This window comes from Ranitomeya imitator, chromosome 2 (genome assembly GCF_032444005.1).
Source record: "Ranitomeya imitator isolate aRanImi1 chromosome 2, aRanImi1.pri, whole genome shotgun sequence".
Taxonomy (NCBI): Eukaryota; Metazoa; Chordata; class Amphibia; order Anura; family Dendrobatidae; genus Ranitomeya; species Ranitomeya imitator.
Window position 1 is genome coordinate 492,967,957 of NC_091283.1, and position 14,461 is coordinate 492,982,417.

General features: G+C 48.8%; 1 protein-coding gene across 2 annotated transcripts in view; it reads left to right on the forward strand.

Moving 5' to 3' along the window:
* The first annotated feature begins 229 nt into the window (after positions 1 to 229).
* The window catches only part of HROB (homologous recombination factor with OB-fold), a 30,581-nt gene continuing 16,349 nt past the window's right edge, over positions 230 to 14,461 (forward strand). The window contains exons 1-3 of one of the 2 annotated variants that reach the window (XM_069751474.1): positions 230 to 342; positions 2,151 to 2,204; positions 7,012 to 7,890. In XM_069751474.1, the coding sequence (XP_069607575.1) occupies positions 340 to 342; positions 2,151 to 2,204; positions 7,012 to 7,890 (936 nt within the window). In that variant the 5' untranslated portion in view covers positions 230 to 339. The remainder of the gene's footprint in view (positions 343 to 2,150; positions 2,205 to 7,011; positions 7,891 to 14,461) is intronic. The other variant, XM_069751475.1, reaches the window with a different exon arrangement.

Sequence of the window (14,461 nt, forward strand, 5' to 3'; positions counted from 1 at the left end):
GACCCGCTGCTCTCCCATGCCTTCTCCTACACCCCAGAATTGCACTGACCCCTTTTACCAGTAAATCCATACATGTTCTGCCTAAACTACAGTCAGGAAAGTCTTCTGACGCAGCTGCCACTGTCCACCACCAGGGGGCAGAGCTATGACTTTATAAGGAAATGGGGGCGGTACTGAAACGTCAATCTCACAGAGAAAAAGTTTTGCATTCCAATTACCGGAAGTCTGCGTTCCACACACCGGAAGTGTCCTACGGAAGCCGTCTCTTGGGGATGTTGCAAACGCTGGAGCGGTCGTTTACTGTTTGGCTGATGCCGCGGGAGCTTATACTTATGACATATGGTGAATTTTCTTTCTTTAGTTACTGTCTGCAGCACAGGTCACAATGTTTCCCACTGTATGTTACTATAAATGTTGTGTAAGGTCCCAGCGTGTACAGGCTGCCGTCTCCTGCGCAGCAACTGCCATAGAGATGTCCATAAGCCTTGGCAAAAGTACTGCAAGTGATAGATGGCGAAGTGGCTTAGAGGAACCAATCAGGATGCAGATTTCATAGTTCAGGGGCAGTTTTGACGATGGAAGCAGCCACCTGATTGGTTGAATTTTTTTCCATTAGTTTTGATATAGTTGCCCCCTTAGGCGAGGAACCACAAGTGCAGCCCCTGGGGCCTGAACAGTAATGTCTGCCCACACACCTCAGTGCACACATACCACCGGTCTCCTCACTTGACCTGAGTAGATGGACCTGTGGAGCCACCTGAGACTTTGGTGAGGGCCTCATGGCGACTTTGCTTGACATTAGATGTTCATGTCTGATCATTTCCTGTGATGTCGCATTACAACCTGTGACATGGGGGCGCAAATGTTTCCAAATGTACATTGCACGGGATTCACTTGTCTTGAGAATTCACAGTAATGTGTTGTATGACTGTTTTGCATGATATTTGTCTGCAATGTAGCCATTTTTATTTTCAGCAACAGCGCCCCTTTAACACAATAATGATGAACTGCTGTCAATTTCCAGTATGTTAACCCTGCGCCATTGTAAACTTACTGTTCAAGGATAACGCTACTGCAACATATCAGGAGCCGGTCCTCGGCTGTCAGACACATGCACAGACCTTGGGGAGAAGGCGGCAGAGGTTTATTACCACTTCTGTCTCCTGGTTTGCCAGCTACATAGCGCTCAGTAGCATCTGCACTGGTAATCGCATGCTCACCGGGTAGTGATGAGTGAACGTGCTGGGATAAGGTGTTATCTGCGCATGCTCACCCAGTGACTTTGGCGTGCTCGAATAATATGTTCGAGTCCCCACACCTGCATGTCTCGTGGCTGTCAGCAGGGGAGACTGGAACATATTCAAGCACACACGAAGTCACTCGGCGCCCGAGCATGCTCAGATTACACCTTATCCGAGCTCGTTTGACCATCAATCCTCTGGGTCCTAACAGATCCAGATCAGATCTGCCAGTTATTTATGTCACTGTAAGGTGAGGAGTGAAAAAGTAATACAAAATAAAGTCTCAATCACAAAAAATGCAAAATCAGATTTTTATTTTAATTCTAAAATGCATTTTATTGCATACGTGGTATTGCCCAAATCTATTATTTATTTCCAAAACAAACAATTGACTTCCATGGTAGCCATGTTTTTCTGTCTACAGCCACTGGTGTGTTACAATTGTGCTTTGCTGTAAGAAGTGCCAAGCTCGCCTCTATCTTTGTCAGTGTGGCAGGCCATGCTATGTACACCAGCTGGAAGCTGACCTCAATTTGTGCTATAACTTACACTGTCGTGCCCCTTCCTGTAAGGCCTGCTATCTTTATACAGATCATTGCGCAGATATGACGTGCACCATATTTTGTGGCTTTATAGAGGGAGTCCCCCTTGTGTTGGTTTGTCTTGTGCACCATCCATATGGATTAATGCGCACACAAAGATTCCGCACAACAACCTCACAGCTGGTGTTCAAGGAAAAAATGCCAGAGGGTCTCTGACTGAATAGAGCTCACTGAAATGTTTACTGACGGTAATATATCTGCAGCTTTTACAGAATGCTGGGAGTTGTGGTTTCACATCAGTTTGAAAGATGGAGATTAACCACTGACCCTCCATGTCTTACATTCATTACATGCTTTGTACTTTCAGGCTTTAAGTTTCCAGAACCTCTTCTGCTCTGGATCTGAAGATTTTGATGATGAGGTAATGGTGAATATTCCTTATTGTTTTGTCTGCCTTTCTCCATTTTCATATAGGGTATTGGTCTGAATTCAGACAATCATATAAAACATCATCTTTTTTTAATCCAGTGAAAACTGATGATTTTCCATCCATATAATGCAGTGGATGTCTGCTCGCGGGTCCCTGCCCTCCCTCCCCGCGTGTCTGTCCAATATGTTTGTTACATCCATATAAGATGCATATTTTTTTCCATTGACATTTCAATAATAAAAAAAAAAGCTTCTATTTCCCATGTACACTGCTCCAAAAAATAAAGGGAACATTAAGGGTATGTGTCCACGTACAGGATTGCATCAGGATTTGGTCAGGATTTTTCATCAGTATTTGTAAGCCAAAACCAGGAGTGGAACAATTAGTGGAAAAGTATAATAGAAACATATGCACCACTTCTGTATTTATCATCCACTCCTGGTTTTGGCTTACAAAAACTGATGGAAAATCCTGACCAAATCCTGATGCAATCCTGAACGTGGACACATACCCTAGGGCTACGTTCACATTTGCGTTGTGCGGCTCGGCGACGCAACACATGCAAAACGCATGCACAACGCAGCGTTTTGTGGCGCATGTGTTCATTTTTTTTGCATGATTTTTGGTGCACAAAAAACTGCATCATGCAGCGTCCTCTGCGCCCTGACAGTTGCGCCAAAATGACGCATGCGTCACAGAACGCAAGGCAACGCATGTCAATGCGCCCCCCATGTTAAATATAGGGGCGTATGACGCATGCGTCGCCGCGGCTGCGCCCGACGCTGCGCCGCACAACGCTAATGTGAACGTAGCCTTAAACAGAATATAACTCCAAGTAAATCAGACTTCTGTGAAATCAAACTGTCCACTTAGGAAGAATACACCTAAGCATATATCCTAATGGAAACCATTTATGGAATATATACACCAATAAAGAAAGGCTCCACAGCAGAGCAAAAAATTCAATTGAAAAGATATTTTATTAACAAATCATAATATTAAAACCAATATAGCTCAAGGGTGAGGTCCACAAAACAAACAGGAAAAAGACAGTGGATACACCTGGAGACAATCTATAAATATTCAGTCACAGATATCTCTGTGAATAAGCAGGGTAATACACAGTCATTGTTTAGACATAATACAATACACCCCTATAGATGCTGAGCCAGCATGTTTGTAGTCATTGTTTACCTATGTAGGGGAGGGATATTCATTCCTCAGGCCAGCTACAAGGGGTCTAATCAGTCACATTAACATATGAATAAGGCATTCACACAACAATTACCAAAAGTAGCAGAGGGAGTCTCCAGGCGTCCACCACACCCGACGCGCGTTTTGCACTGAAATGCTTCGTCCAGGGGTTAAATATAGGGGCGTATGACGCATGCGTCGCCGCGGCTGCGCCCGACGCTGCGCCACACAACGCTAATGTGAACGTAGCCTTAAACAGAATATAACTCCACGTAAATCAGACTTCTGTGAAATCAAACTGTCCACTTAGGAAGCAACACTGTTTGACAATCAATTTCACATGCTTTTGTGCAAATGGAATAGACAAAAGATGGCAATTATCAAGACTCGCTCAATAAAGCAGTGGTTCTGTAGGTGGGGACCACAGACCACATGATTTAATGGTGTCCACAAAATAACAGGGACGCTTGATTTGGGGCTATACTGCCCACATACAGGCAGCGCTCACACATAAGTGTGATTTCATTCCACAATCAGCCATTCTGTGGGTCCACTCGCTCGCTCACATTTATCAACTGTGACTGATGAAGGTCCAGATATAGAACCGAAACTTCTGTTATTTTGTGTACACCATTAAATCACCTGTCTTACGTTAAGTTGAGTGCCGAGAGTTTGCTATATACTACGGTGTGGGAACCTACTCTGGCACCTCTTTACGGCTGTGCACACGTCTACTTTTCAACAAATGTGCATGTCTGTACAAACAGGTAGAAACTGACTCCATGAGGATGGTCTGAGTGCCCGATGTCCACAGATGGGGGTTGTGCTCACAGCCTAACACCATGTAGGATGCTTGGCATTTGCCACAGAACACCAGGATTGGCAAATTCACCCCTGGCGCCCTGTGCTCTTCACAGATGAAAGCAGGTTCACCCTGAGCACATGTGACAGACGTGACAGAGTCTGGAGATGCCATGGAGAGCGATCTGCCTGCAACATCCTTCAGCATGACCGGTTTGGCAGTGGGTCAGTAATGGTGTGAGGTGGCAAGTCAGCCCTCCATGTGCTCGTCAGAGGTTGCCTGACTGCCTTTAGGTACTGAGATGAGATCCTCAGACCCCTTGTGAGACCATATGCTGGTGCAGTTGGCCCTGGGTTCCTCCTAATGCAGGACAATGCCAGACCTCATGTGGCTGGAGTGTCAGCAGTTCCTGCAAGATGAAGGCATTGAAGCTATGGACTGGCCAGGACATCATGTCTCGCACCATCCACCAATGTCACGTTGCACCACAGGAAGTGGCGGATGCTTTAGTCCAGGTCTGGGAGGAGATGCCTCAGCAAGCCATCCCCCGCCTCATCAGGAGCATGCCCAGGCATTGTAGGGAGGTCATACAGGCATGTGAAGGCCACACACACTACTGAGCATCATTTCCTTGTCTTGAGGCATTTCCACTGAAGTTGGATCAGCCTGTAACTTCATCTTCCACTTTGATTTTGAGGATCATTCCAACTCCAGACCCCCGTGGGATATTAGTTGTGATTTACATTGATCATTTTTATGTTTTATTGTTCTCAACACATTCCACTATGTAATGGATAAAGATTTACAACTGGAATATTTAATTCAGTGATATCTAGGATGTTGGATTTTAGTGTCCCCTTTATTTTTACACAGCCCATGTGCAGTCTGGTTCTACATGTAGCTTTAGGCCGGGATCACACACAGTGAGATACGGCCGAGTCTCACAGGTTAAAACCAAGCTCTGGCACCAGCACTCCAGAGCGGAGCGTGCGGCCGCATAGCCATACATGGAACCACACGCTCCACTCCGGAATGCCGGTGCCAGAGCTTGCTTTTGACCAGAGAGACTCGGCCGTATCTCGCTGTAGTGTGACTCCGGCCTTATAAGGACAATGGCGTTAAAGAAGTTTTCTTCTTATTTTTTTTTTTTCCAAGTTCACTTGTCTCGTGTATGTCTGTACATAGATATATTCCCCCCAAAGAGTCTTTTGTTTACTTTTTTGTGTGTAATTTCCTGAGCATATTTCCCAAGATTTTACCTGCCAGCAGTATTTTGTAGGTTTTTCTCATCGTTTTTGTGACCTCTTCATTACTGTCATTTTCTGGTCGTTTTTTGTCACTTCGTTGAATAATGAAGAAACAGTCATTTTTTTTAAAGGGAACCTGTCACCCTCAAAATAGAAGTTGAGCTAAGCCCACCGGCATCAGGGGCTTATCCCATTCGGTAATGCTGTAGATAAGCCCCCGATGTATCCTGAAAGATGAGAAAAAGAGGTTAGATTATACTCACACGGGTGGTCCGATTGGATAGGCGTCTCGGTCCGGTCCGGGGCCTCCCGTCTTCATAGGATGACGTCCTCTTCTTGTCTTCACGCTGCGGCTCCGGTGCAGGCGTACTTGTCTGTCCTGTTGAGGGCAGAGCAAAGTACTGCAGTGTGCAGGCGCCGGGAAAAGTCAGAGAGGCCCAGCGCCTGCGCACTGCAGTACTTTGCCCTTAACAGGAGCCGCAGCCTGAATACAAGAAGAGGACGTCATCCTATGAAGATGGGAGGCCCCGTACTGCGACACCCATCGGAACGCCCGCCCACCCAGGTGAGTATAATCTAACCTTTTTCTCATCTGTCAGGATACATCGGGGGCTTAGCTACAGCATTCCATAATGCTGTAGATAAGCCCCTGATGCCGGTGGGCTTAGCTCAACATCCATTTTGGGGGTGACAGGTTCCCTTTAAGCAAAAAAAACAGCCATGACCTAAAGAAGCTGGGGTGTCTTTTGAGCTTTCCCATTGCCTCATGTTGTAAAGCACAGCTCTTCTTAGTGAAAAACACCTGAAAAATGGACACTTCTCTTCTTTTAACTGGTGATTTTAGAAACCTGAAGTGATTAAAAGACGTTCAAAAGTTTGAACATGTGCACAGCAAGTCATTTTTCTAATGAAGAAATGCTTATTTTGAGAATTTTCAAAGGCAATTTTCACCTGAAAAAGACACACTGCACATACCCTAAAGCTGGTTTCTTGTATGGCTTGGCCAGAGGATATAGTATAAATATATGACGGGCTTCCCACTGTTAGGGCTCCTTCTCAGTTGCGAAAAATACGGCCGAGTCTCGCAGGTTAAAACCCTCCTCTGGCACCGGCACTCCAGAGCGGAGCGTGCAGTCGCATAGCAATACATGGAGCTGCACGCTCCGCTCCGGAGTGCTGGCGCCAGAGGAGGGTTTTAACCTGCGAGACTCGGACGTATTTCTCGCAACTGAGAAGGAGCCCTTAGGAATATCAAGTTTTTGCTATATAGGCTTAAGGCTGCCATCACACTAGCAGTATTTGGTCAGTATTTTACATCAGTATTTGTAAGCCAAAACCAGGAGTGGAACAATTAGAGGAAAAGTATAATAGAAACGTATGCACCACTTCTACATTTATCACCCACTCCTGGTTTTGGCTTACAAATATTGATGTAAAATACTGACCAAATACTGCCAGTGTGACGGCAGCCTAATACAACTGCCGTCGGCTATGTGACTCATGCCACATCTTCTCTATTATAAGTGTAATTTATATAATCCGTTTTCTTTTGTAGGATTTCCTGTCTGTAGTAGAGGGTGCAGAGTCCAGTCATGTTAACCACAAGCCTTCATCAGTATACCTCCGGCCTATCCCTAAAACCACTACTGGAGACACAGGAACGGAGTCAAATTTTACAAAACCTTCTCCAGTGTGCCAAGCAGCCATTGTGGGACGTAGCTTGAAGTTTCTGGAAACACTAGGTGCACCAACATCTGTCCAGGACGTGGATGATGAGGAACTATTGTCTCTATGTAGTGAGCTGGAGGCCGAGGAGTCTAATCAATGTCAGGCTCCAGTACCTCCTCTGCTCCTCAACACAGCCAACCAGATCTCACAAAACATCGAAAAAGACACAAGTAGGTCTTCATTCCAATTGCGGCCGTCTCGGAATAATCAAGATATGGGTCACAGGCGTTCTCTGAGTGATACCACTGCACAGACACGGTATCCACATATCAATACTAACCATCCTATAAATCACAGTCATCATCTAAGTGGTGGAGGAAATGGACCATGTCAGTCTCCAGGACCCACTGCTAAGAGGCCATGTATAAGGCCTGGTGTGGAAGCACAGCCTGTGACCCCAGTGAGAGGTGGATCCTTCACTAACCCCTCAGATTCTGCCCATCCACGGTATATTTCGTCACCCAGTGCATCCACCTCGGCAAACGTACGGCAAAATGGACCAGCCAACTCCCACCCATTACCACCCAGAACTCCTCTCTCATCACCCCGCCCACACCCACCTAACACTCTACAGACCCCAGTGGTGACCAATCATCTTATACAGCTGATGACAGCAGCGAGTAAAACCCCACAGAATTTGCCATGGGAGACCCCTCCATCCAAAGAGAGGAGATTTCCGGGGCCAGCAGGACTCCTTCCACAGCAGGTGACCTGTCTATCTAGTTAGAGAGTAAGTTTTAATTACCATATATACTCGAGTATAAGCCGACCTGAGTATAAGCCGAGGCACCTACATTTGCCACGAAAACTGGGTAAGCTTATTGACTCAAGTATAAGCCATGTATGCATTGTCCCCTCATCCCTGTCCTGGTGTACATGGCTCCCCCGTCCCTATCATTGTGTGCATGGCTCCCCTTGTCCCTGTCATTGTGTGCATGGCTCCCCTTGTCCCTGTCATTGTGTGCATGGCTCCCCTTGTCCCTGTCATTGTGTGCATGGCTCCCCTTGTCCCTGTCATTGTGTGCATGGCTCTCCCTGTCATTGTGTGCATGGCTCCCCTTGTCCCTGTCATTGTGTGCATGGCTCCCCCCGTCCCTGTCATTGTGTGCATGGCTCCCCCCGTCCCTGTCATTGTGTGCATGGCTCCCCCCGTCCCTGTCATTGTGTGCATGGCTCCCCTTGTCCCTGTCATTGTGTGCATGGCTCCCCCCGTCCCTGTCATTGTGTGCATGGCTCCCCTTGTCCCTGTCATTGTGTGCATGGCTCCCCTTGTCCCTGTCATTGTGTGCATGGCTCCCCTTGTCCCTGTCATTGTGTGCATGGCTCCCCCCGTTCCTGTCATTGTGTGCATGGCTCCCCCCGTCCCTGTCATTGTGTGCATGGCTCCCCTTGTCCCTGTCATTGTGTGCATGGCTCTCCCTGTCATTGTGTGCATGGCTCTCCCTGTCATTGTGTGCATGGCTCCCCCCCGTCCCTGTCATTGTGTGCATGGCTCCCCCCGTCCCTGTCATTGTGTGCATGGCTCCCCTTGTCCCTGTCATTGTGTGCATGGCTCCCCCCGTCCCTGTCATTGTGTGCATGGCTCCCCCCGTCCCTGTCATTGTGTGCATGGCTCCTCATCCCCTTATCCCTATGTATGATTCCTGTAAAAAAAAAAAAAAATCTTATTTACTTGCTTGCGCTCCCTCGGTCGCACTGCATCTTGTTCCGGCTTCCAGCAGCTCTTCCTGCTGAGCGGTCACGTGACCCTGCTCATTAAGGTAATGAATATGCGCGCCACGCCTATTGGAGTGGAGAGGCCTGCATATTTATTACCTTAATGAGCAGTGCCACGTGACTGCTCGGCTGGAAGAGCTGCATGCAGCCGGGACGAGATGCTGTGCCAGCACCGAGAGCGCGCCGGTAAGAGAGTATGATGTGTGCTGGAAGGCGGCTGCTGCTGGCACTGTGCGCTATTACAGCAGCGGCACAGGCTTTAGCCACAGCCTGCAGCTGCGGCCTCTGTAACCTGCCGTTTCCCTTTCCCCGCCGGCTTTCTGGCACCGTCACTCGTGTATAAGCCGAGGGGGGGTTTTCAGCACACAAAAAAGTGCTGAAAAACTCGGCTTCTACACGAGTATATACGATATGTGTGAGTCGGGGCTAAATGAATGCAACTTTTAAAAGGTTTGTCCTTTAAACATCTCAGCTGTCCACTGAATAAATGTATGGTTACTGAGAGTTTGGGTGCTGAGATTCCCATCAATCTCAAGAACAGAATGTAGAGGTAGTAAGCATGTGCGACCACCACACTTATAGATCGTGAATGGAGCAAAGTTGGTTCAGGTTTACATGGGACTTTTGACCCCCTGCTCTAGGCAATCATACATTTATCATTGATCCTGTGGATGGGTGATAAATGTTTGTGTAACAACTCTGCTGGCATCACAGCATGGCCTCACATCTCTCACACAATCTTACCCACTGCTCCAGGCCATGATGTGGTTTCTGTTTCATGCCAGCTCCATGTTCTGTGTCTCTGCTCTGTGCATGCCTCATGGCTATGTGTATAGGGGGCCGGCGCCTGAACTCTCTGGTTCTTATAGGAATCAGGTGCATCTGTCTGGTCTGTTACTGACCAATTACCAAGAGGCCTCCTGTATATAGTGCAGCTCCACCCTGTGGTCTGTGCCTGTGCAATGTGTTAGCTCAGTTAGTGTTTAGCTGCTGAGTTTGCCTGGCCTTGCTCTGAGTTACTCCCTCTGAGCTTTTCTCTGTGCTATTGCCTTGATCTTGTAGTCCGCCCTCCAGGAGGCAGAATATCCTGGTCCCTGTGTCTTTTCTCGGTCTCCTTGTCTGTGGCTTCCTTCCCTGCTTTGTCTTTCCTTGTGTTCTCAGTCTGCTTACACTCCGCACTCTTGCGGCTCTGCACTCAGACCTTGCTTCGCACTCTCTGGCTTTGCTCTGTGGCTCCGCTCTTTGCGGTTCTATCTGGCTCCGCCTCCTGTGTTTCTACACTTGGCTCCGTCTCTGCTCTTGGCTCCGCCTCCAGCGTCTCCGCTCTTGGCGTTACCTCCAGCGTCTCTGCTCTTGGCTCCGCCTCCAGCCTCTCTGCTCTTGGCTCCGCCTCCAGCCTCTCTGCTCTTGGCTCCGCCTCCAGCCTCTCTGCTCTTGGCTCCGCCTCCAGCCTCTCTGCTCTTGGCTCCGCCTCCAGCCTCTCTGCTCTTGGCTCCGCCTCCAGCCTCTCTGCTCTTGGCTCCGCCTCCAGCCTCTCTGCTCTTGGCTCTGCCTCTCTGCCCTTGGCTCCGCCTCTCTGCCCTTGGCTCCGCCTCTCTGCCCTTGGCTCCGCCTCTCTGCCCCGCCTCCAGCCTCTCTGCCCCGCCTCCAGCCTCTCTGCCCCGCCTCCAGCCTCTCTGCCCCGCCTCCAGCCTCTCTGCCCCGCCTCCAGCCTCTCTGCCCCGCCTCCAGCCTCTCTGCCCCGCCTCCAGCCTCTCTGCCCCGCCTCCAGCCTCTCTGCCCCGCCTCCAGCCTCTCTGCCCCGCCTCCAGCCTCTCTGCCCTTGGCTCCGCCTCCAGCCTCTCTGCCCCGCCTCCAGCCTCTCTGCCCCGCCTCCAGCCTCTCTGCCCTTGGCTCCAGCCTCTCTGCCCTTGGCTCCAGCCTCTCTGCCCTTGGCTCCAGCCTCTCTGCCCCGCCTCCAGCCTCTCTGCCCCGCCTCCAGCCTCTCTGCCCCGCCTCCAGCCTCTCTGCCCCGCCTCCAGCCTCTCTGCCCCGCCTCCAGCCTCTCTGCCCCGCCTCCAGCCTCTCTGCCCCGCCTCCAGCCTCTCTGCCCCGCCTCCAGCCTCTCTGCCCCGCCTCCAGCCTCTCCGCCCTTGGCTCCGCCTCCAGCCTCTCCGCCCTTGGCTCCGCCTCCAGCCTCTCCGCCCTTGGCTCCGCCTCCAGCCTCTCCGCCTCCAGCCTCTCCGCCCTTGGCTCCGCCTCCAGCCTCTCCGCCTCCAGCCTCTCCGCCCTTGGCTCCGCCTCTAGCCTCTCCGCCCTTGGCTCCGCCTCTAGCCTCTCCGCCCTTGGCAACGCCTCTAGCCTCTCCGCCCTTGGCTCCGCCTCTAGCCTCTCCGCCCTTGGCTCCGCCTCCAGCCTCTCCGCTCTTGGCTCTGCCTTCTCCTTCTCTTCTCTTAGTTCCACCTTCTACTCGTACTCAGCCTCCTGCGTTTCTGTTCTTGGTTCTAGCTCTTGTGCTTTCGCTCTGCATCCGCTCTTGCGGTCTTTCTCTACTTGTTACTTAGTCCTCCTGTCTGAACAGGTTCCCAACTGTTTCACATACCTGCCTGCAGACCGGTCCCTACCGGTTCTTCCTATGTTCCAGCCGTACCCGCCTGCCTACCAGAGAGCCAGCCGTGTCCGCCTGCCCGCCAGTGTCTCTGTTGTACCCGTGTGCCTGCCTGTGTCCCAGCCGTGCCCGCCTGTCAGCCAGAGTGCCAGCCGTGCCCGCTCCGTTCCTTAGTGGGATCAGCAGCCACAGCCAGACATCACCCTGGAGTGGCATCTGGTAGCTTCCTATTGCACAAGTCTGACCTCACCATCAGAGGCTCTAGCGAACACCTAGGAAGCTACTTAGTTACGCCCCTTCCAGGGAAGTTTGGTCTGTGGTCCAGTGGGGCCACACCCCCGTATGCCCGCGCCAACCCGTCTGGGCGCGTGCGTGACAGTTTGTAAGACAAGCCCTTCAAAATGGACCCCCCAATCAGATGTGATATACTCTATATAATGAAAAAAACACATATTACTTACCGGAAATGTGTTTTTACGAAACCCATGACATCACCGAGAGAGGGGATCCGCCCAGCAAGGACAGGAAACCTTCAAAATAAAAAGGGTGGCTCATCTCTCCGCATCAGTGTATTACAGAGCATGAGAGTACCTCCTGTAGACACGTCTATATACATTTCAAGAAACTATCCTTTACCACACCCTAAGTGGTATAGTATATACAGTAACCCACCAACCAGAAGGTGATAGCTTAGTAACGGGAGGAGAATATAAGGGTGCTGTCATGGGTTCCGTAAAAACACACTACCGGTAGGTAATATACGTGTTTTCCAGTCACCCATGACCGCACCAATTAGAGAATTACTCTATATTAGAGAGAGACCACAGCCTGTAGCACCCTCTACCCAAATGTGAGATCAGAAGAGGCAGAAAGATCCAGTCTATTGTGGCTATAAAAGGTGGAAGGTGATGACCACATAAGCTGCCTTACAGATCTGTTCTATGGACACGTCTGCTCTTTCAGCCCAAGACGTTGCCATCACTCTTGTAGGGTGGGCCCTCAGGTCGTCAGAGACCGGTCTTCCTGCGCCTGGATAGGGTATGCTTCGAGACTCCCATTCCTTTCCTAGAACCCTGAAAGGAGATGAACAGAGCCCTATCCTTCCTACAAGGTTTTGTTGCTAACAAATAGTGAAGATTGCATCTCCTGACATCTAGGGTGTGGAACTTCTTCTCCCTATCATTTTTTGGGTTAGGACAATGGTAAGGTAGAGAGATCTTCTGTGAATTATGGAACTTAGATACTACTTTAGGTAGATAGGCATGGTCAGGTTTTAAGACTACTCTATTGTCCATTACCATGGTAAAGTGGGGTCTGCTGATGGGGCCTGTATATCGCTTACTCTCCGTGCCTATGTTAGGGCTGCTGAGATGCTTTAATGTCATTAACTTTATGGACCCTTAACACCGTGTGCAGAATTATTAGGCAAGTTGTATTTTAGAGGATTATTTTTATTGTTGATCAACAACTATGTTCTCAATCAACCCAAAAGACTCATAAATATCAAAGCTTAATATTTTTGGAAGTTACAGTAGGTTTTTTAAGATTTGGCTATCTTAAGGGGATATCTGTTTGTGCAGGTATCTATTACTGTGCAGAATTAATAGGTAACTTAATAAAACCAAATATATTCCCATCTCACTTGTTTATTTTCACCAGGTAAACCAATATAACTGCACAAATTTAGAAATAAACATTTCTGACATGCAAAAACCAAACCCCAAAAAATTAGTGACCAATATAGCCACCTTTCTTTATGATGACACTCAACAGCCTTCCATCCATAGATTGTCAGTTGCTTGATCTGTTTACGATCAACATTGTGTGCAGCAGCCACCACAGCCTCCCAGACACTGTTCCGAGAGGTGTACTGTTTTCCCTCCCTGTAGATCTCACATTTTATGAGGGATCACAGGTTCTCTATGGGGTTCAGATCAGGTGAACAAGGGCGCCATGTCATTATTTTTTCTTCGAGATTTTTACTGGCCAGCCACGCTGTGGAGTAGTTGGAGGCATGTGATGGAGCATTGTCCTGCATGAAAATCATGTTTTTTCTTGAACGATACCAACTTCTTCCTGTACTACTGCTTGAAGACGTTGCCTTCCAGAAAGTGGCAGTAGGTCTGGGACTTGAGCTTCACTCCATCCTTAACCCGAAAAGGTCCCACAAGTTTATCTTTGATGATACCAGCCCATACCAGTACCCCACCTCCACCTTGCTGGCGTCTGAGTCGGAGTGGAGCTCTCTGCCCTTTACTGATCCAGCCTCCGGCCCATCAAGAATCACTCTCATTTCATCAGTCCATAAAACCTTTGAAAAGTCAGTTTTAAGATATTTCTTGGCCCAGTCTTGACGTTAATCTTATGTTTTTTGTTCAAAGGTGGTCATTTTTCAGCCTTCCTTACCTTGGCCATGTTCCTGAGTAGCTCACACCTTGTGCTTTGTTACTCCAGTAACATTGCAGCTCTGAAATATGGCAAAACTGATGGCAAATGGCATCTTGGCAGCTTCACGCTTGATTTTCCTCAATTCATGGGCAGTTATTTTGCGCCTTTTTTGCACAACACGCTTCTTGCAACCCGTTGGCTATTTGCCATGAAACGCTTGACTGTTCGGTGATCACGCTTCAAAAGTTTGGCAATTTCAAGACTTCTGTATCCCTCTGCAAGACATCTCACAATTTTGGACACTTCAGAGCCTGTCAAATCTCTCTTCTGACCCATTTTGCCAAAGGAATAATAATAATTAAGCACACCTTTTATATAGGGTTTTGATGTCATTAGACAACACCCCTCATTACAGAGATGCACATCACCTAATTTACTTAATTGGTAGTTGGCTCTCAAGCCTGAACAGCTTGGAGTAGGACAACATGTATAAAAAGTGTCATGTGATCAAAATACTTGCCTAATAATTCTGCACACAGTGTAGCTAACGCCTCAAAGGGAGGTTCTGTCAAACCATTCAGGACCA